The sequence below is a fragment of the Mya arenaria genome, chromosome 3 (assembly GCF_026914265.1).
Source record: "Mya arenaria isolate MELC-2E11 chromosome 3, ASM2691426v1".
NCBI classification, from domain to species: Eukaryota; Metazoa; Mollusca; class Bivalvia; order Myida; family Myidae; genus Mya; species Mya arenaria.
This window is the reverse complement of record NC_069124.1, coordinates 48,101,334-48,118,558: the sequence shown is the minus strand read 5'-3', so window position 1 is coordinate 48,118,558 and position 17,225 is coordinate 48,101,334. Positions and strand designations below refer to the sequence as shown.

The 17,225-nt window shown below is 34.5% G+C and overlaps 1 protein-coding gene across 1 annotated transcript; it reads right to left on the bottom strand.

Moving 5' to 3' along the window:
- Nucleotides 1-4,537: 4,537 nt before the first annotated feature.
- Nucleotides 4,538-16,134, bottom strand: LOC128226081 (endonuclease 8-like 3). Its single transcript, XM_052935974.1, has 9 exons — nucleotides 16,036-16,134; nucleotides 12,862-12,980; nucleotides 11,424-11,567; nucleotides 10,059-10,236; nucleotides 9,420-9,455; nucleotides 7,944-8,018; nucleotides 6,634-6,800; nucleotides 5,577-6,105; nucleotides 4,538-5,012 (listed from the first exon to the last, which is right to left on the bottom strand). The coding sequence occupies exons 1-9, from the start codon at nucleotides 16,132-16,134 to the stop codon at nucleotides 4,851-4,853; spliced, it is 1,509 nt and encodes a 502-aa protein (XP_052791934.1). The 3' UTR covers nucleotides 4,538-4,850.
- Nucleotides 16,135-17,225: the final 1,091 nt, after the last annotated feature.

The window sequence follows — 17,225 nt, the reverse complement described above, 5'->3', positions numbered from 1 at the left end:
TTGGTGATTGGCTAGTTGCTGTTATCACGTGATATTACCGAGTTAGATATATAGCTTAAATATTCCAACCGTTTAGGGTAAGCCTTCGTAGCACAGTGGATACAACACTATGCTACAAGTTTGGCGACACCGGTTCGAACCCTGTCTCCGACTCGATTTCATTTTTACATTTTGGTATTTTTACAAGTATGGTATCAAAGAGTAAAACATTTTATTAGATAATTATCCTGAGATTCGTAACAATTTTTGTTAAAATAGTTTGGTGCCAATCTGGTGTATAGTCCCTTTCATAAGCATGGATGCTGGACAATGTAAATAAATCATGTTTACACGGATTATAAGAACAGTTGTCTGAAGCCCATAATGCAAAGGGCAAGTACATGTCCTTAAGGAATTAGACACCAAATGACAATTGCAACAAAAAAGTCGAAAACTTACATATGATTGATATCGTTGTGTATAGCATTTGAATCGTATCAAAGGATGTATCACATTGCTAGCGACTGATGTATCTTTCGCAGTTTTTGCGTATTTATCCATTTCGAAATGTACTGGGATTTTCTCCCACCTCAGATAAGTAGATCCAATAATTTAACCATGCTAGAAATTCTTATCTTGCCCACGGGCGAAAATAAAATGCCCGTATGGAACTCTTTTTAATGGTCACCACATTGTAATTACCTTCCTTGTTGAAGACTGTCGTCTGTAGCATCATTGAAACTTTGTCTTGTGGCAATATTTAGAACGCTAAATAATTATTTTTCGCTTCAAATGGCACCGTAAAACAGTGTTCACGCGCTTTTCAAAAAATAATGCTTCACTCTCCTTAGAATTATTTGAAGACCGGTTTGACTATTAACATAGTCTGAATCACTGAATCGCGCATAACCATGACAACCACGAATTATCGCATACCTAAACACAATTATTTTCACTAAACACAAAAAAGTTCCAGCAAAAAATAAATTTTACTTAATTTTGTTTAACTGAGGTGGGAGAAAAGGCATCTACCATAGCCGCTCGTGTAAGATAGGTTCATCCTGACCCTCGCGCAGGGTGTTTTCGGAAACTCGGTAAACCTCGTTTCCGCAAATCACCCTACACTCATGTCGAAATGAACCTATCTTACACTCTCGGCCATGGAAGATACTTATAGTCTTCCACGTAAATCCCAGATTAAAAATAGCCTCAGTGTATGTATCTGTACTAATCACGTGACTTTTACATGCTTTAGATACCTACAATTAACTTGAAAAAAAAAACATTAACCGCTATATTACCGGCCTAATACTAGCTCGTATTGACATTTCTAGGCTTGTTTTGTGCAAATAATGGATTGGCCGATTTTGGGACCGTCTGGTGTCTAGCCCCTTTAAAGTATACGGCTTATCTTATAAGCAAACCATCGAATACTATCTAAATCGTAGAAGAGGGAAATACATACGCATTGAACCTTAAGTATTTCTAGAAACATTTCTTTATCAATGTTTAACTACTGTCCAAGTTTAGTGAAGATTTGATACGAAATGGAGCTCATGGATATCAAGCATTTGATAAGTTTGATTAAAATACAAATACAAACAGAAGACTTTCTTGCGATCACAAACTTTTGTTTACGGACGCACGGACGCACATCCGACGGACACCATGCCATCGCATGTTGGCAGTTGACCAATTGTTCTACAAACTATAATTGCAAGGCAGGTTTTCACTATGTTCTGAACATTTTTTACCTTGTTTGAATACAGTCAGCGTTCAGCGTCCGGCGAGTTCGAAATGAAAACGTTGCAAACGTTAAACGTATTATTCTATAAGTAACAAGATATGTTTGTCAAACATTATGCTATATTAGCGCAACTTTTTCAGATTGAATAAATGTGTTTAAGTGATAGTGAGTTGGTTGAACAATATTGAATTACAAAAGAAAATAATTTCAAACTTTGAACTGCGGTCAATTTTTTTAATGAGACTGATAACTGTGACATTGACCTTGGATCAATTGACATCCCCCAAATAAGAATCATTCTTGTCAAGGGCAATTAACAACTAAAGTGGCATGATCCTAGATCAAGTCGCTCTTGACCTTGACCTCAAAAACAGATGAGACAACTACTGACTGCGTTTTATGTGCGGACAAATTATGTCATAAGACTGTGACCGATACCTTGAATTTTGACCTTCTGGCCTCAAAAACAATAGGGATAATTCCAAATCAAAGGCAACCTTCCACTTAAGTTTCAAGTTTCTGGTCAAATCGTAATCGAGATATTACGGGAATGTCTTCATTTGACTGTAGACAGTACCCTTGGCAGTTGACCTGCTGATCTCAAAATCAATAGGGGTCATCTTCATGAGCGGATCTAGGATTTTACGTCAGAGGGTGCAAAACTTGGGGCGTAAGCTCTGGTATTGTGTCCCTTCCTCATTGTAACGTGCGGACAAGAAATGGTCTTCTGACCGCCATCTACTCACCTATGTGGCCAATATATGTCACCAGAAGGTAAGATTTTATTTCTAAAGCAAGATTAGTGGTATAAGAGCTAAACCGCTTTTCCGTATTCAGTGCTATGCAGATTAGCCACTTAATACGAACATTGCCAAAAGGAACATTTTTTTCCTGATTGTTTCTATTTTTGATACATCCGGTATATTAAATCATTCCATGTTTATCTCAAATTAGTTTTGTATATTTATCTTTAACACCACGATACAACGTATAAAATAGTAGTCACATGTAGTTCAGGCTAGCAACAAAAGGTAATTTTTCCTTTGAATGATCAAAGAGATGTTACGTTTTTGATGGAAAGTGATTATAACAATAAGACAGTAGAAAATTATTTTAAGCGTAATGCAAGACATTCTAAAATTGGACTGCGCTGGTTTCGCGTCAAAATGGGATTTAAAACGTTTTTCTCTCTCTTTTTGTGTTTAACATCATTACATTTTATAATCGTGAGTTTATTAAGTATAACACAAAATGAGTATGCATCCAATAATATTGTCTGCAAGTTATATGAGCATTTATCAAATCGCAGATGAACATGGGTATATAACGGTCCTAAATTTTAACCCGAAAACCCAAAACACATGGTCTGGAGCCTGAAGAGCTCCAATCAGCCAATGACAAAGCGGATTCACAACGGCATCCCCGTAACCAGTGCACTCGCATCCGTTACCAGTGTGCGCACAAACAAAACTATGTATCCGGTTTAAACCTAATATTAATTGGTCTACTTTCGACACGAGAAAAATATATACTTGCAGAATTATGCGAGCGAACGCAAATGGCACTCGCATTATTTAAAATTCACTAGCAGTTTGTGAGAATGTGAGTTCAAGCTAGAGATTGCTTTTTTATAAAAAGGAAGTACCGGGGTCCAAGTAAATAGTTCCTTGATGCAAATGTTCTTGAACTATTGAGCTAAAAAAGTTGTTTTACCACAAGGTTCATGAAGATGCGATCTATACCGCCATCTTGACCTTTGACCTGTCGTAATAAAACGATATTGGTAATCAACTAGTCATGACCAATTGACATACAAAGTATGAAACTCCCATGAGCAGGCATTCTATAATATTAGCGGAAACCGTTTTTTTCACCTCAAGATTACCTTGCCCCTGGCCTTTGACCGACTGGTCCCAAACTCAATAGGGGCCATCTACTAGTCATGACCAACTGGCATACCAAGTATGATGTTCCTGTGTGTAAGCGTTTTAAAGTAATTGTTGGAAACTGTTTTCCCTCAAGGTCACTGCGACCTTACCTTTGACGTACTGAACTCAAAATCAGCAGGGATCATCTTCTACTCATGACCAACTGTTGTACCAAGTATGAAGTTCCTAGATGCAATTAGTGCAAACGTTCTTAAATTATTTAGCAATAACCGTTTTATACCTTCCGGTCACTGCAATTTACCGCTACCTTGACATTTCTCAACTGATCACATAAACCGATATGGGTCATCAAGTAGTCATGATCAACTGGAATACAAAGTATGAAGCTCTCAGGTGCAGACATTCCAACATACAAGTAATTGTGCGGAAACCGTTTTTTCACCTCAAGGTCACCGCGACCTTGAAGTTTGTCTACCTGATCCAAAACTTAATAAGGATCATTAAAATATTTTACTCTGCATGACCAACTGGCTTACCAAGTATGATGTTCCTGGGTTTAAGTGTTCTTACGTTATTGTTGAAAACATTTTACCCTCAAGGTCACTGCGACCTACGCCTTTGACCTACTGAACTCAAAATCATGTTCCTGTGTTCTAAAGTAATCGAGCGGAAATCATTTTAGACTTTAGGTAACCGCCATCTACTGGTCACGAACAACCTGCATACCAAGTATGAAGGTCCTGGGTACTAACGTTTTCAATATAATAAGCTGAAATGACGAGTGACGTACGGACTGACAGGACAAAACAATATGTCTTCCCCACTCATTGGGGGTTGGGCCCGAGGGATTCCAAACCTGCATTGAGAGTGAAGCTTCACTCTGTGACATAAAATAAAACAAAACATATCTTAGTACTTTTGACCTTTATCAATGGCTAAAACAATATTTGATAATAACACATATAAAACAAAAACTCTTATTTTTTCTGTTAAGAAATGTCCAAAATATTTTTAAAAACCACTAAAAAATAAAGTCACCATTGCATTGCATCATAAAAATGGATATTTGTTTTATATCTATTCTGGATGATGTTTCCTATCAAGACAGAGAAACTGCGTCAGTGACCAGCATATGGAAATGCAGTTGCACGAAGCTACTGACCTGCCAAATTGTTTGGACGTGAATTCCATGATTGAATACTGAACAGCGTCTATACACAATAAATATTCCACTCTTAGTCATAACCAATTGCCCATTCGAAGAACTTGCATTGTTTGTTCTTGGGCAGTTTACAGGTGAAAAACCTCTTTCCGTTGTTTGGTCCAATTTTCAACACAGTGCGTATGGGACAAGGTTTCCCATGGTCTGTGCAGGTAGGAAAATTGACATCAGCCCACTAAAATATAAAACACACAAGGATATTTCAAAAACCTTTTTGCAAAAAACCAATAACAAAATCTGTACTATTTTTACATCCATTGCAAGCAGTTACGAGGAGAAAAGTCAGGAAATATTTAGCATGAGTTATGGAACTTGCTAGTTTTATGACCATAGTTCAGATATATTTTGGAACTATCCATCACAACACCTTGAGATTTTTCAGATATTATTTTTTCATTATCAGCTACAATAGCTTGACATTTAAAAGATATAATTATTCACAATAATTTACAATAAGTTGACATTTTACGGATATAATTGTTCACTACACGTAACGTTACTTTACCATTTTCATTTTTACAGATATAATTATTCACTATCTATAATAATACCATGCCTTTTTACAGATATAATTGTTCATTACAAATGCAAAGCAAATTATTCTGTCTGCACTACATAACGTGAACAAATGTACCATTTAGTTCTTATTTTTTCAATTTATTACTGGAAAATATATATCCTTGTGTAATATAGATGTTGAAATTTATGAAAGGTAAAGCTAACAGCAATGACAAATTACCTGGAAGAAATTACAGGACCTGACGACACACGAAAAGAACCAACGTCCCAAGTTTTGCCCCTCTTTGCGAACTTCCTTCATGCTGCATTTTCGCTTGTGATTTTCACACATTGGAATCCTACTTTTATCACGTTGTTTCTTTGTTGTTCCATTTTGTGTTTTGTTCGTTGTTGCAGGTCCATTTTGAGGTATCTTTGTTTTAAAACCAGTTTTGTTTTCAGGCTTGACCACACTTGTGTTATTTTTTTGAGTTTTTGCCCTTGTTTGCTCAACACCAGAGCCTTCTGTTTTCCTTTTCTTGTTCATTGTTTTATTGCCTTGTCCTGAAACAAGCCCTTTAGCCCCAAACTGTGCAGGCTTGGCTTCCACAGTTTTGTCAACCCTGGGGTTGAGGCAGGCACTACAAGACGTTGCAGTGTCCTTGTTGATGAGTGTACAGTGCTCACATGACCAGTCTGCCATCTCCGGTTGTGAACTTTGGGACCCAGTCTGCACCCAGCCAAGCAAACTGTTCTTAGATGGAAGTTTTCTGAAAATCATTTTAATCATAGTTAAACTTTGTTCATCTAACCTTTGGTATCATCCTAAATCAAGGTCAAGAGCAATGTAAGTGGTTGCCATCATTCATCAGGTTTTCACATAGTACCATTCAACAGTTATTATGGCCATGCTACAGAAATGAATGATGTCACTGGTAATATGTGAATGGATCTTCTTTTTGAACATCATTAACATTTTCAACATATGGCCAAGGTTATAGTATTTTACAGCACCAACATATGACAACAGCAAGACCTATTTTCATTTTGAAAGAAAACAAACAAAGATAATACAACATATTGGGTTCACATAATTATAAAGTAATTAAGCGTGTAAGTTAACATAATTAAGCATTTAAAAAGGAATTGAACTATGCAAAGGATTTCAATTTTCCCTCTTTAACAGGTCATCATGAAATATAAGAAAGCAAGACCACTCATAAAGTGAAAAGCCAAACTTGTCATCCAATAATCTTATTTTAAATTTACTATGCAAATGTTTCCTTTTTAATACCCACCTGTTTTTGTTTACCAGATAATTGGTCTGACAGTTCTCACAGAAGTAGGTCACCCTCCCACTATCATCACCAAGGCGACATTTGATGACCCTGCCCTCACACTGTTTACACAGACGCTTCCCATAAATCTTGTAGTATGGGGACAGCTGCTTACCATCACGCCGACACTGAGGATTCAGATATCACATTATTCAAAAGATGTGTTTTAGTAATGTATTAGATGTATTTAAGTTCAATGCAATGTCGTTTGATTTATTTCTCACCAGTTCATAGTATTCATTCATCAACTGATCTCAGCTTTTTACATAAAACCAGCCTCATCTCTTAATCTTAATTTTACTGTTACTGGCTCAATACAAACTAAAAATGAATTGCTTAAGGAAAACAAAGTTATCATAATAATAAACAAGAGCACCGCGAAACGGAGCATTATACGCCCGAAGAAGATTTGGCTTGAGGTCTTTAATAAACATTTAGGTTATGCTAGTATACTGCTTACTTAGTTTAAAAGTAGCAGGACTTGGAAAGTGCTCACAACACATCCTTTCAATGTAGCAATAATTTGTATAAAGTTATCTAAAAAATGCTTTATTGGTTACAAAGTTGTGGCTAGGACACGTTTTCTAAAAATTCCTTTATTAGTAGTAACACAAAGTTGTGGCCTGGACACGGAATTGCTAACGGAATTGCTAACGCCCCCCCCCCCCAGTGAAATTAGCCTTTGAGGTACGGACCTGGAAAGCATGCTTGACAAATCCTTTTAATGTAGAGATGATTTGTATAAAGTTATTTGAAAATTGCTTTAGTAGAAACCCAGTTATGGCCTGGACATGGAATTGCTAACGTCCCCCTATGGTGATTCTAGTGTTTGAGGTATGGACCTGGAAATTGCGCGGGACACATCCTTTTAATGTAATGATGCTTTGTATAAAGTTATTTGAAAATGACATTATTAGTGACCAAGTTGTGGCCCGGACACGGATTTGCTAACGCACCCCCATGGTGATTCTAGTCTTTGAGGTATGGACCTGGAGATTGCGCGCGACACATCCTTTTAATGTAGTGATGATTTGTATAAAGTTATTTGAAAATCGCTTTATTAGTTACCAAGTTATGGCCCGGACACGGAATTGCTAACGGACGGACAGACAGACGGACAGACGATGGAGGCCATAACATAATAAGACCGTTCGGGCGTATAAAAACCGAATTCTGTTGTAAAGATACATGACAGTATTGTCTGAAAATAAAATATAGAATGACAGAAGTTGTCAAGTTTTACATTTAACAAGTAGAAATGCTCGAGATACCCGGTAGAATATATCTGTAAAGTCCCTGGTCATCTTGAGCAGGTGGCGAATGTGCTCATCCTTATGCTCCCCAATCTGTACATGTACAAACACACATATTGTGATACAGTAGTTAAGATGTCTTCTAGTCTGACAAGGAAAATTAACAATGGACAATAATTCTGTAATTAGCTGAAAAAGAATTATGGTTCTTGTACACTACACTTCCTTTTATTGTACTTTACTTTTGTATAAAGTTTAATTAAATTCCATCCATGAGTTTTCAAGTTATGGTCCGTACAAGGAAAAGTACAAAAGGGCAACATCTCTTCCATCCAATAGTTTTAAAGTTGCACTCTAGACAAGAAAGAGTAGTAAAGAGAAAAAGTATGCAATTAGCTTAGCAAGAGTAATAGTTCTTGAACCCTCAACTTCTTCTCATTGCACTTTACCACTTAAGATGTTAAATTCAATTCCATCCAGAAGTTTTCAAGTGATGCTCTGAACAAGAAAAGAAATGACAAAGGGCAATAACTTTGCTAAAATAGAGTAATGTTTCTTGTATACTTTTGTGTACTTCCTCTCATTATTTTCTATCATCCTATGTATCCAACGTACCCCCCCCCTTTAAACTTGTTCATCAGGAGTATACAAATACAGATTACAATAAATATTTGCAATGTATTTTCAGTCAATTTGTTTACATATTAGTTATGAATAAGCAATACCCTATGATCTCAAACCAAGATTAAATTGGGTCAGAGGCATCAAAATTAAACATAATTGCCAAAATAAATGGCTCAAGGGAATGTCAAGTTAATTTCTACAATGAAGACCTAAACAACATGCAGTCACACGAAGAATGCCTGCCTACACAATGCAATGCTTCCAATACTCATCTCGTCATATGAAAATAAAGCAGCTAAATAGACAATTACTAATGACACGATGCTTTTATGCAAGTACAATTTAGAACACTTTTCTTTAAAGGGACTAGACACCAGACGATAACATTGCAAGAAAATTATCAAAAACTTACATAAATTTGATATTCTTGTATACAATATATTTAATCTTACTATCACTTACTACACCTGTCTCTTTTCCAGTTTTTGAGTATATAACAAAGTTGAAATTTACTGGTGTTGTCTACCACCTAAATACCAGTATATTTAAAATATTATAGGTATATGTTTCTGAACTTATCATATTACTTTTACGTGCTAAATTTACACACTATAATCTTGAAAATGATTATGCGTTATTTTTGAATGGGTAAACTCAACTGACAAAAATATTCTTTCCATCATGTAAAGATTACTAAAGTGATGTACTATCAGCCTCATACTAGCTTGAATTGACAATTCTAAGCTTGTTTAAAGGGAAAAATGTATTTGTGGATTTTGGGACCATCAGGTGTCTAGTCCCTTTAAAGACCATTGTTCTTGAAGAGTCTTTATCTTCTAAGGCTTGGACATTGTTCTTTTATGTTCCTACCTTTGAGCTTGGTTTTATGCCACTGTCAAACAAGGCCTGTAAACAGAGAACAATATTAAGCGTTAGCTCATGTTCAATATTTTTAAAATCACCTGAAGGTTTGTTTATTTTTATTATTTGTATATACCACGGTTCATGTTTTAAGAAAAAGATGGCTTCCCCGCCTTTCAGGAAAGTATGTTACTAAATCAGTTCAGGTAAATTAAGAGATATTTATTGTTTCAGAAAAACAACGTCACTTTAAAGCTGCGCTCTCACAGATTTACCAATTTGACAACTTGTTTAAGTTATCGTCTCAGAATCAGCTGATATTGGTATTAATGCCTTCACTTTGGTCTTTACTTATACTTCATAATAGAACAAGTCTTAATGGTTCGAAAAACTGATGAAAATGTCATTTTTCTTTGAGCGTTAGTAACGCTGTTTAACAGACATTTATGGAAATTAGGCTCATTTCAAGACAAAGAAATAAAAAAAGTTGTCAAAATGGTCAATCTGTGAGAGTACAGTTTTAAACAAAAAAAATGTTTCTTCTGTTTGTGAACAAGTAATTTAAAAGAGCAAACTGCTTTAAGCATTAGTTTAATTTTCTATCACAATCTTTTTTTACCAACACTTAAAAGATGCTAAGTAACGGACCTCACTCTTGATGATGTTGCCGACCCCTGGCAGAATGGACTGGTCCAGGAGCACATCACACAACTGTCTGTCCGTTTGTTCACGTACAAGAGAGAATGCGCGTCGGAAGTTGAACACTGGGGAACATATGTCAACATCATTCATTGTCTCGTATTTCTGCCTACAGGGGACCGATGGCCTGAAATTAGAATATTCACAGGTATAACATGTTCATTTGTTTTCATTGGGTACAAACACAGAATCATCCATCAAGTTGGTATAACCAATTATGAAGAAAAGTATGCTACATTTACAAAGAACATGGCATAAAGATGAGTAGGGCATTGACAAGATATTCGCAGATATGACGTGATTGTTACGTTTCTGCAATGAAAAAAGGAAAACATTTTGAAAAAAACATAAGGTATGATAATTTAAAATAAAACAAGAGCGCCAACTTTCACAAAATATGCCTGTCTTAACTTAAGAAGTCCAGTTTGGTGTGGTTTTACTTTAAGCCAAATTTAGACTGCAGACTCTGTACAACCGTTTTCACTAATTCAAGAGTCATAACTCTGGAGTGACTGAGGACACATGGCTGGCTATCAAACCTGACCAAGATCCGTCCATACACATTCTGACCAAATTTGGTGATGATTGAACAAAGTTCTTGATCGGACAAGTCCAACTTTAGGTAATTTCTATAAGTAAAGAATTATAACTCAAGAAGGACTCATGCGATATGGCTTATTAATAAACTTTAATTAAGACTAAATTTAGTGATGATTGGAAAAAGGCTTCTAAAGAAATTGATCAGACAAGATTTATTTTAGGTATTTTCTATAATTAAAGGGCATTTAACTCATGAATGACAATCAATGAATCAAGCAAAAACAGCTGGTATTGGAACTTGTCTGAGATATTATGTCCATACACATTCTTTCCAAATTTGGTGAAGATTGGACAGAGGCATCTAACGTTAATGATCAGACAAAAACAATTTGATGTTGTTTCTATAATTAAAGGACAAAAGTTAATAAAGCGATAAGGCTGGTTATCAAACTTGTCTAAGATATTATACCCATTAATATTCTGATCAAATTTGGGTAGTATTGGTTGGCTTCTCAAGTTATTGATAAGACAACTTACTTAAAGCTGCTTATCCGCCCTATGCAGCAGGGTTTTTTCAATTTTTTATAGAACGGGACGTATAATAGTTGCTATGAAAAATGGGGAAAATGGACTGTTTTTAGCAGCAGAAACAAATACTATCCTATAAAAGGCAATTATTAATGAAATGATCACTGCTCTATTAAGTTTTACACTATTCCAGCATTATATTTACTTTCAAGTAAAACAAGACACAGTCTATCCCTTTCCTCATACCTGATATCCACTGAAGACTTCTTGAACGTAAGTACATCCTCCGACATGTGTAGTTCCAGCGTGGCTGTCTCAGTCCTCCCACCAGAATCATTGTCAACCTTCGCATTGTTGATAAATGACTGGCCATCCATCAGAAAATGAACCCTGAAGAACATACAAGTTGGGTTTAGGTACCAGTTCCAACAAAACCATATGCTAATTTTAAAGCTGCACTCTCACAGATTAAACTTTTTATTTTTTGACTTGGAACAAGCCAAATTTTGCAAAAATCCATGGAAACCAATAATATAAGACTGCTGACAAAAAATTCAATCGCAGATGATTATATATAAATTCAAAAACTGATGTGTTATGCATTTTTCTTAAACCGCTAATAACGGTTTAAGCCATAAAACATTAATTTTCGAACAGAAATATGAAAATCCATGATCTGATTTTTTGTCAGCAATCTTATAGCATTGGTTTGCAAATATTTACGCAAAAATTTGCTCTTTCCAAGACAAAAAATAAGTTGCAAAAATGGTGTATCTGTGAGAGTGCAGCTTTAATGATGTGGTACCATTACTAGTACTGTCAAATTTGTACTTATATGTCTGCAAATAAAATAATGATACATTTTACACATAAAAAACATTAATTATCACTACAATTATACAATGGGTAGTTATTATTTATTTATTTTTTAAATAAATAATTTTACTCTACATTCAGCCATAATCATCATGTCATAAAGGAAGTAATATTCACTAAATAACAAAGTTATATACATTTATTTTGTCATCCTACTTTAATAAAGTTTAATCTGAACATCTGCTATAATGATTTAGGCACTTAATATTAAAATTCAAATAAGTTTTTATACATACACGGTAACAAAAATCATAAATTTCATTTGATGATTCATGAAACAGTAAATCTTTAATATATAGCCAATGGCCCAATTCTCCCATTGGTGTTGTCTCCCTTTACACAGGCAGAAGAAAGAACTATATAAACCATGACCATCTGGCTAGGCCAACGGAAAGATTTTACGAAAACAGTTTAAAGTGACTCCCTTATTCAAAGTCAATACATACACATTATAACAAACATAAATTTTGAGTGATAGGCCTTTAACGATTTACTAAATATATATAATAAATATTGATTAATGATAAGAAGATAGTAACCATGTTTTTAATAGCTAAAAAACGAAAATATTAAAAGATTGGTAAGTGGTAAAATATTTACTTGTGATCTACTATCGTCTCATTAGGTAGAAATGTTTTCTGCACCTTTCTTTTAAAAACCCGAAAGTATCCTTCACGAAAACGTTTTCGACATTAATACATATTTTTTGTTATTTAAACAATTGTATTAATTGTGGTAAATCTGATTTGGGAGTATGAGAACATCTTTAAACTGAAATGATTTGGCATTGCAAATATATATACTGTACCGTAAGCAGATATCTCCAAAGTACATGAAAAATTCTTTCCCGAGTGTCTGAACATCTTCCAAATGTCGACCAATCAGCTGATGAAATGGGGAAGCAGCGGCCACATCCTTCTTCTTGAACTGTAAAGTTATATAATATAAATATAAGTGATGTTTCGTTGATCGATTATAACAAAAAGTTGATTGGTTGGGCCTGAAATTGGTGAAATCAATTTTATTTGGTCATCGATCATCGATTCAACCTGCTGGTTGTTTTTCTTCGTTCCTCTCATTATTTGCGTTCGGTTAATTTCAGCCAATTTTCTAATTTGAAATCGTTTATTCATTCGGAAGGGTTCAGTTGTTTTCATTAACAATATGGCCGAAAGCAACAACAACACTAAATAACTTCAAACATATGCATAACATAAGCATAATTAAGGATTACTAATTATTGTACAAGAATAAAACTACAATTAAGGTATTGTCAAAAACAATTGTACTATCGATAATCCGTTACTTGAGTGGAACGGATTATCGATAGTCAAACTGGACGAAATATCTTTGGATATGCTCCAACCACTTATAAATAAACATGTACACTGAAAATTATTTATCATTATTATTTTTTTAATTGTTTCAACAGGCCATAAAAACATTAAATCAACAAGCTGAAAAGTGTTAAGTTATAAATTTTTATATTTTTGTCACTAACAATTCAATTTTACGTTAGAAATTAACTGCGAATTTGTTTATATTTTCCCGCATTGTTATGACATCCTGTGACAAACTATTTCTGGTTACCGTCAAGTCTTTCTATTAACAGAATGAGGTGGGAAAGAATTATTGAACGGTTTTCTAAAATGAGATTAAGTATTTTTTTAACAATTCTAGAAATACATAAGGAACTTTTGATGTAAATATATAATAAGTAATGAATTGTGTGGTTGATATCATTATCAGGGATATGAACACAGTTGGGCTGGTTAAAGTATGCATGTGTAACCAGCCTAACTGCGTTCATACCTCGATAATGACATCAACCACGCAATTCATCCCATCAATATTTAAAAATTAATTAAACTCACCACCATGTTGGCCATTTTATAAAGTATCATTCCATTAATATGTGGCAGCAAATAAATGTTTTCAGCATTCACACAAAAAATAGCACAACAATGACATATAAAAACCATTTTCGACTGTTTAAAATGCGTCACCTGATGTACCGACAAAGTCACTACTTATTCAGCCAATGCCTAGTCCATATAAACAGCCGCTTCAGAGTCTTTGACAAATTTTGATTGGGCGACTCTACGTGTTAAAAAACGTTCTCTTAACGCACATTATTGTGGCTAGTCATTGGCTACAATAATGAGCGATTAGGGATACGAGCGATCAGGGATACTTTCTTATTATTTTGACATTTCTTATGTATCCCTGTAACTAGTGCTGTGCCGATGATTGGTTATAATTGAAAATTGATCGGAAAGGTCTACATTTGAGACAATCGATAGTGAAATTTGAACAATCGATTAGAAACAAGGGACGTAACCCATACTGACTAAATTACTTATTTCTGGTTAATGCTAGTTAATGTTGAAATGTTTAGGTGTTACTATGCTAAGTTATCTAAGACTTATATTCTTATCAGGTCAGTAAGTCACTACAGTACCTTTTTTTTAGATTTCTTTTGTAATTTTACTGCTAAAGGATTGGCTCTCAACTTATCACATTTGTGGTTTTTAAAAAGACTTACCGTTTACTTCTTACCATTAAGTATTCTGTTTTCTCAGATTTCAGAAAGAAACTGATCTTGTAGAACATACAGAATATTCAACTGCTTGTTGTACTTGTTACTGACTGATTATTAAAAAAGAAATTCATATCTTTATTCGTGTTTATTTTACACATGTATACAGTACTAAATGTAAGACAAAAATTAGAGCCTGTGGTTTCATGTTCTGTAATAGTAACTTGTAAACACTAAAAGATCATGTACTGAATAAATGAAAATATAATTTAAACTAAGAAATCTACAAACAATTTTGTAAGCGAACATTGGTTCTTAAAACTGGTGCATGCACTGTATCTTTATGCCTTAAATATGGCTACGAAAGATAATTAAACAATGATTAAATTGATAAATAATCAATCATTGATCGGTTTCATAAACTGATTATCGATAGTAATTTTTATGTCCGATTCCCAACACTACCTGTAATGCTACAACTCTCTACCATTTAACACTGGGCGAAAGAATATATATTAAGGCCTAAAATATTAGGCATCAAATTTTGATGTTCAATAATAATGACAAAGTTGTTCAATATATACCCGACAATGATCTAAACTGGATTAAATTTGTCATTAGAGTCGTTATCTTCACATAAATATATTCTTGATAACGAATACCGTTATACATGTACACAACCAGTCAGATTTGTCCCAGATTTACAGATATCAGGATACCTGATAAACAATCGACACATGTAAGTGTTTTATGATATTTGAAATTGAACATGTTTTTTTTTTTGCATAATTACATAAATAAATATGTGTTTAATATTACGCAATAATATTATCATAGAAATTTGAATTTCTAACGGAGATAGTTTCAAAATTGTGGCCGCAAGGATTCTCTGAGCGATGACCGTTCGCTTGTTTTGCTGAGATGGTGGACATCACAAGTCTGCCATAGTCTAGATCCTCAAAAGACTCTTGTATGGCCATTTAGGTGGACTAGGCTTGATGGTGGACCAGATCACAGTGATTTGGTGGGAATGAGCTGAAATTTGACCTTTACAAAATTTAGTGACATTTAACCTAAAATAAACTAGAATATAATTGTTCTTCAGATTCATCAAAGGGGTCACTCCTACCAACTATCTAGCATAAATAACTATGAATTACTGCACTTTTACAAAGTCAGAAAATCTCCATTGTCTAAATAGAGTCAAGTGAAACAACTCCAATTTTATCGAAATGTGACAGCTAAGAAAAACATGCCTACAAAAGCACCCAAACGAAAAGTTGCAACAAAAACATGCAGCCAACATTCAGATATACCTTCAATCTTTCAATTGCAACCACTATTCTCACCTGAACATGCACCTATTTGGAGAAATTTGATCAAGTTTCTGAAAATAGATGACAAGATGACAAGAAAGAAGGATTTAAACGACGGTGGAAATACCTTGTCAACAGCATTGCCTCCTACTCTATTAACACATTGACCCTTGATTTTGGCTTTAATTTTTATGCCCTTTAACTTGCAACCCGGACCTTCTACCATTTTTTTTCTTTTCTTGCTAAAAATGCAGTGTTTACGTAATTTGTTTGGTAGAGGTTATATGGGAGACGTTTTCTCATTATTCAATGATAGAGGGGATTCAAAAATGGATAATGTCGTAAAATGACTTATTTGCTACATAATGGTTTAAAGCTGTCTATGGGTATAAGATAACTATATGGGAAGCAGTGTTGATATATCTTGGCCGTAATTACTAATATGATTACTATATTGAAACGAAGTGTTGACTATATGGGAGTCAGTTTTGGTAAAAAAGAAAATCCTTACTATATGGGAACCAGTTTTGGTAACTCAACGAATATATAATCATATAACATAAGACAGTTGATAAAAAGGATTCAGTGTTTGTTAAATGCAATTTATGGGTATACAATTACTATAAGGGAGTCAGTTTTGGTTAAATGCAATTTATGGGTATACAATTACTATATGGGAGTCAATTACTATAAGGGAGTCAGTTTTGGTGAACTGCAATTTATGGGTATACAATTACTATAAGGGAGTCAGTTTTGGTGAACTGCAATTTATGGGTATACAATTACTATATGGGAGTCAGTTTTGGTTAACTGCAATTTATGGGTATACAATTACTATATGGGAGTCAGTTTTGGTGAACTGCAATTTATGGTTATACAATTACTATATGGGAGTCAGTTTTGGTTAACTGAAATTTATGGGTATACGATTGCTATATGGGAGTCAGTTTTGGTTAACTGCAATTTATGGGTATACGATTACTATATGGGAGTCAGTTTTGGTGAACTGCAATTTATGGGTATACGATTACTATATGGGAGTCAGTTTTGGTGAACTGCAATTTATGGGTATACAATTACTATATGGGAGTCAGTTTTGGTGAACTGCAATTTATGGGTATACAATTACTATAAGGGAGTCAGTTTTGGTTAACTGCAATTTATGGGTATACAATTACTATATGGGAGTCAGTTTTGGTGAACTGCAATTTATGGGTATACAATTACTATATTTGATCCAATTTTTGCATCTCTACTGTAGGCTAGGCATTGAACGCACGTTACAATGAACAGCTATAATGATAAAACGGGATCCCT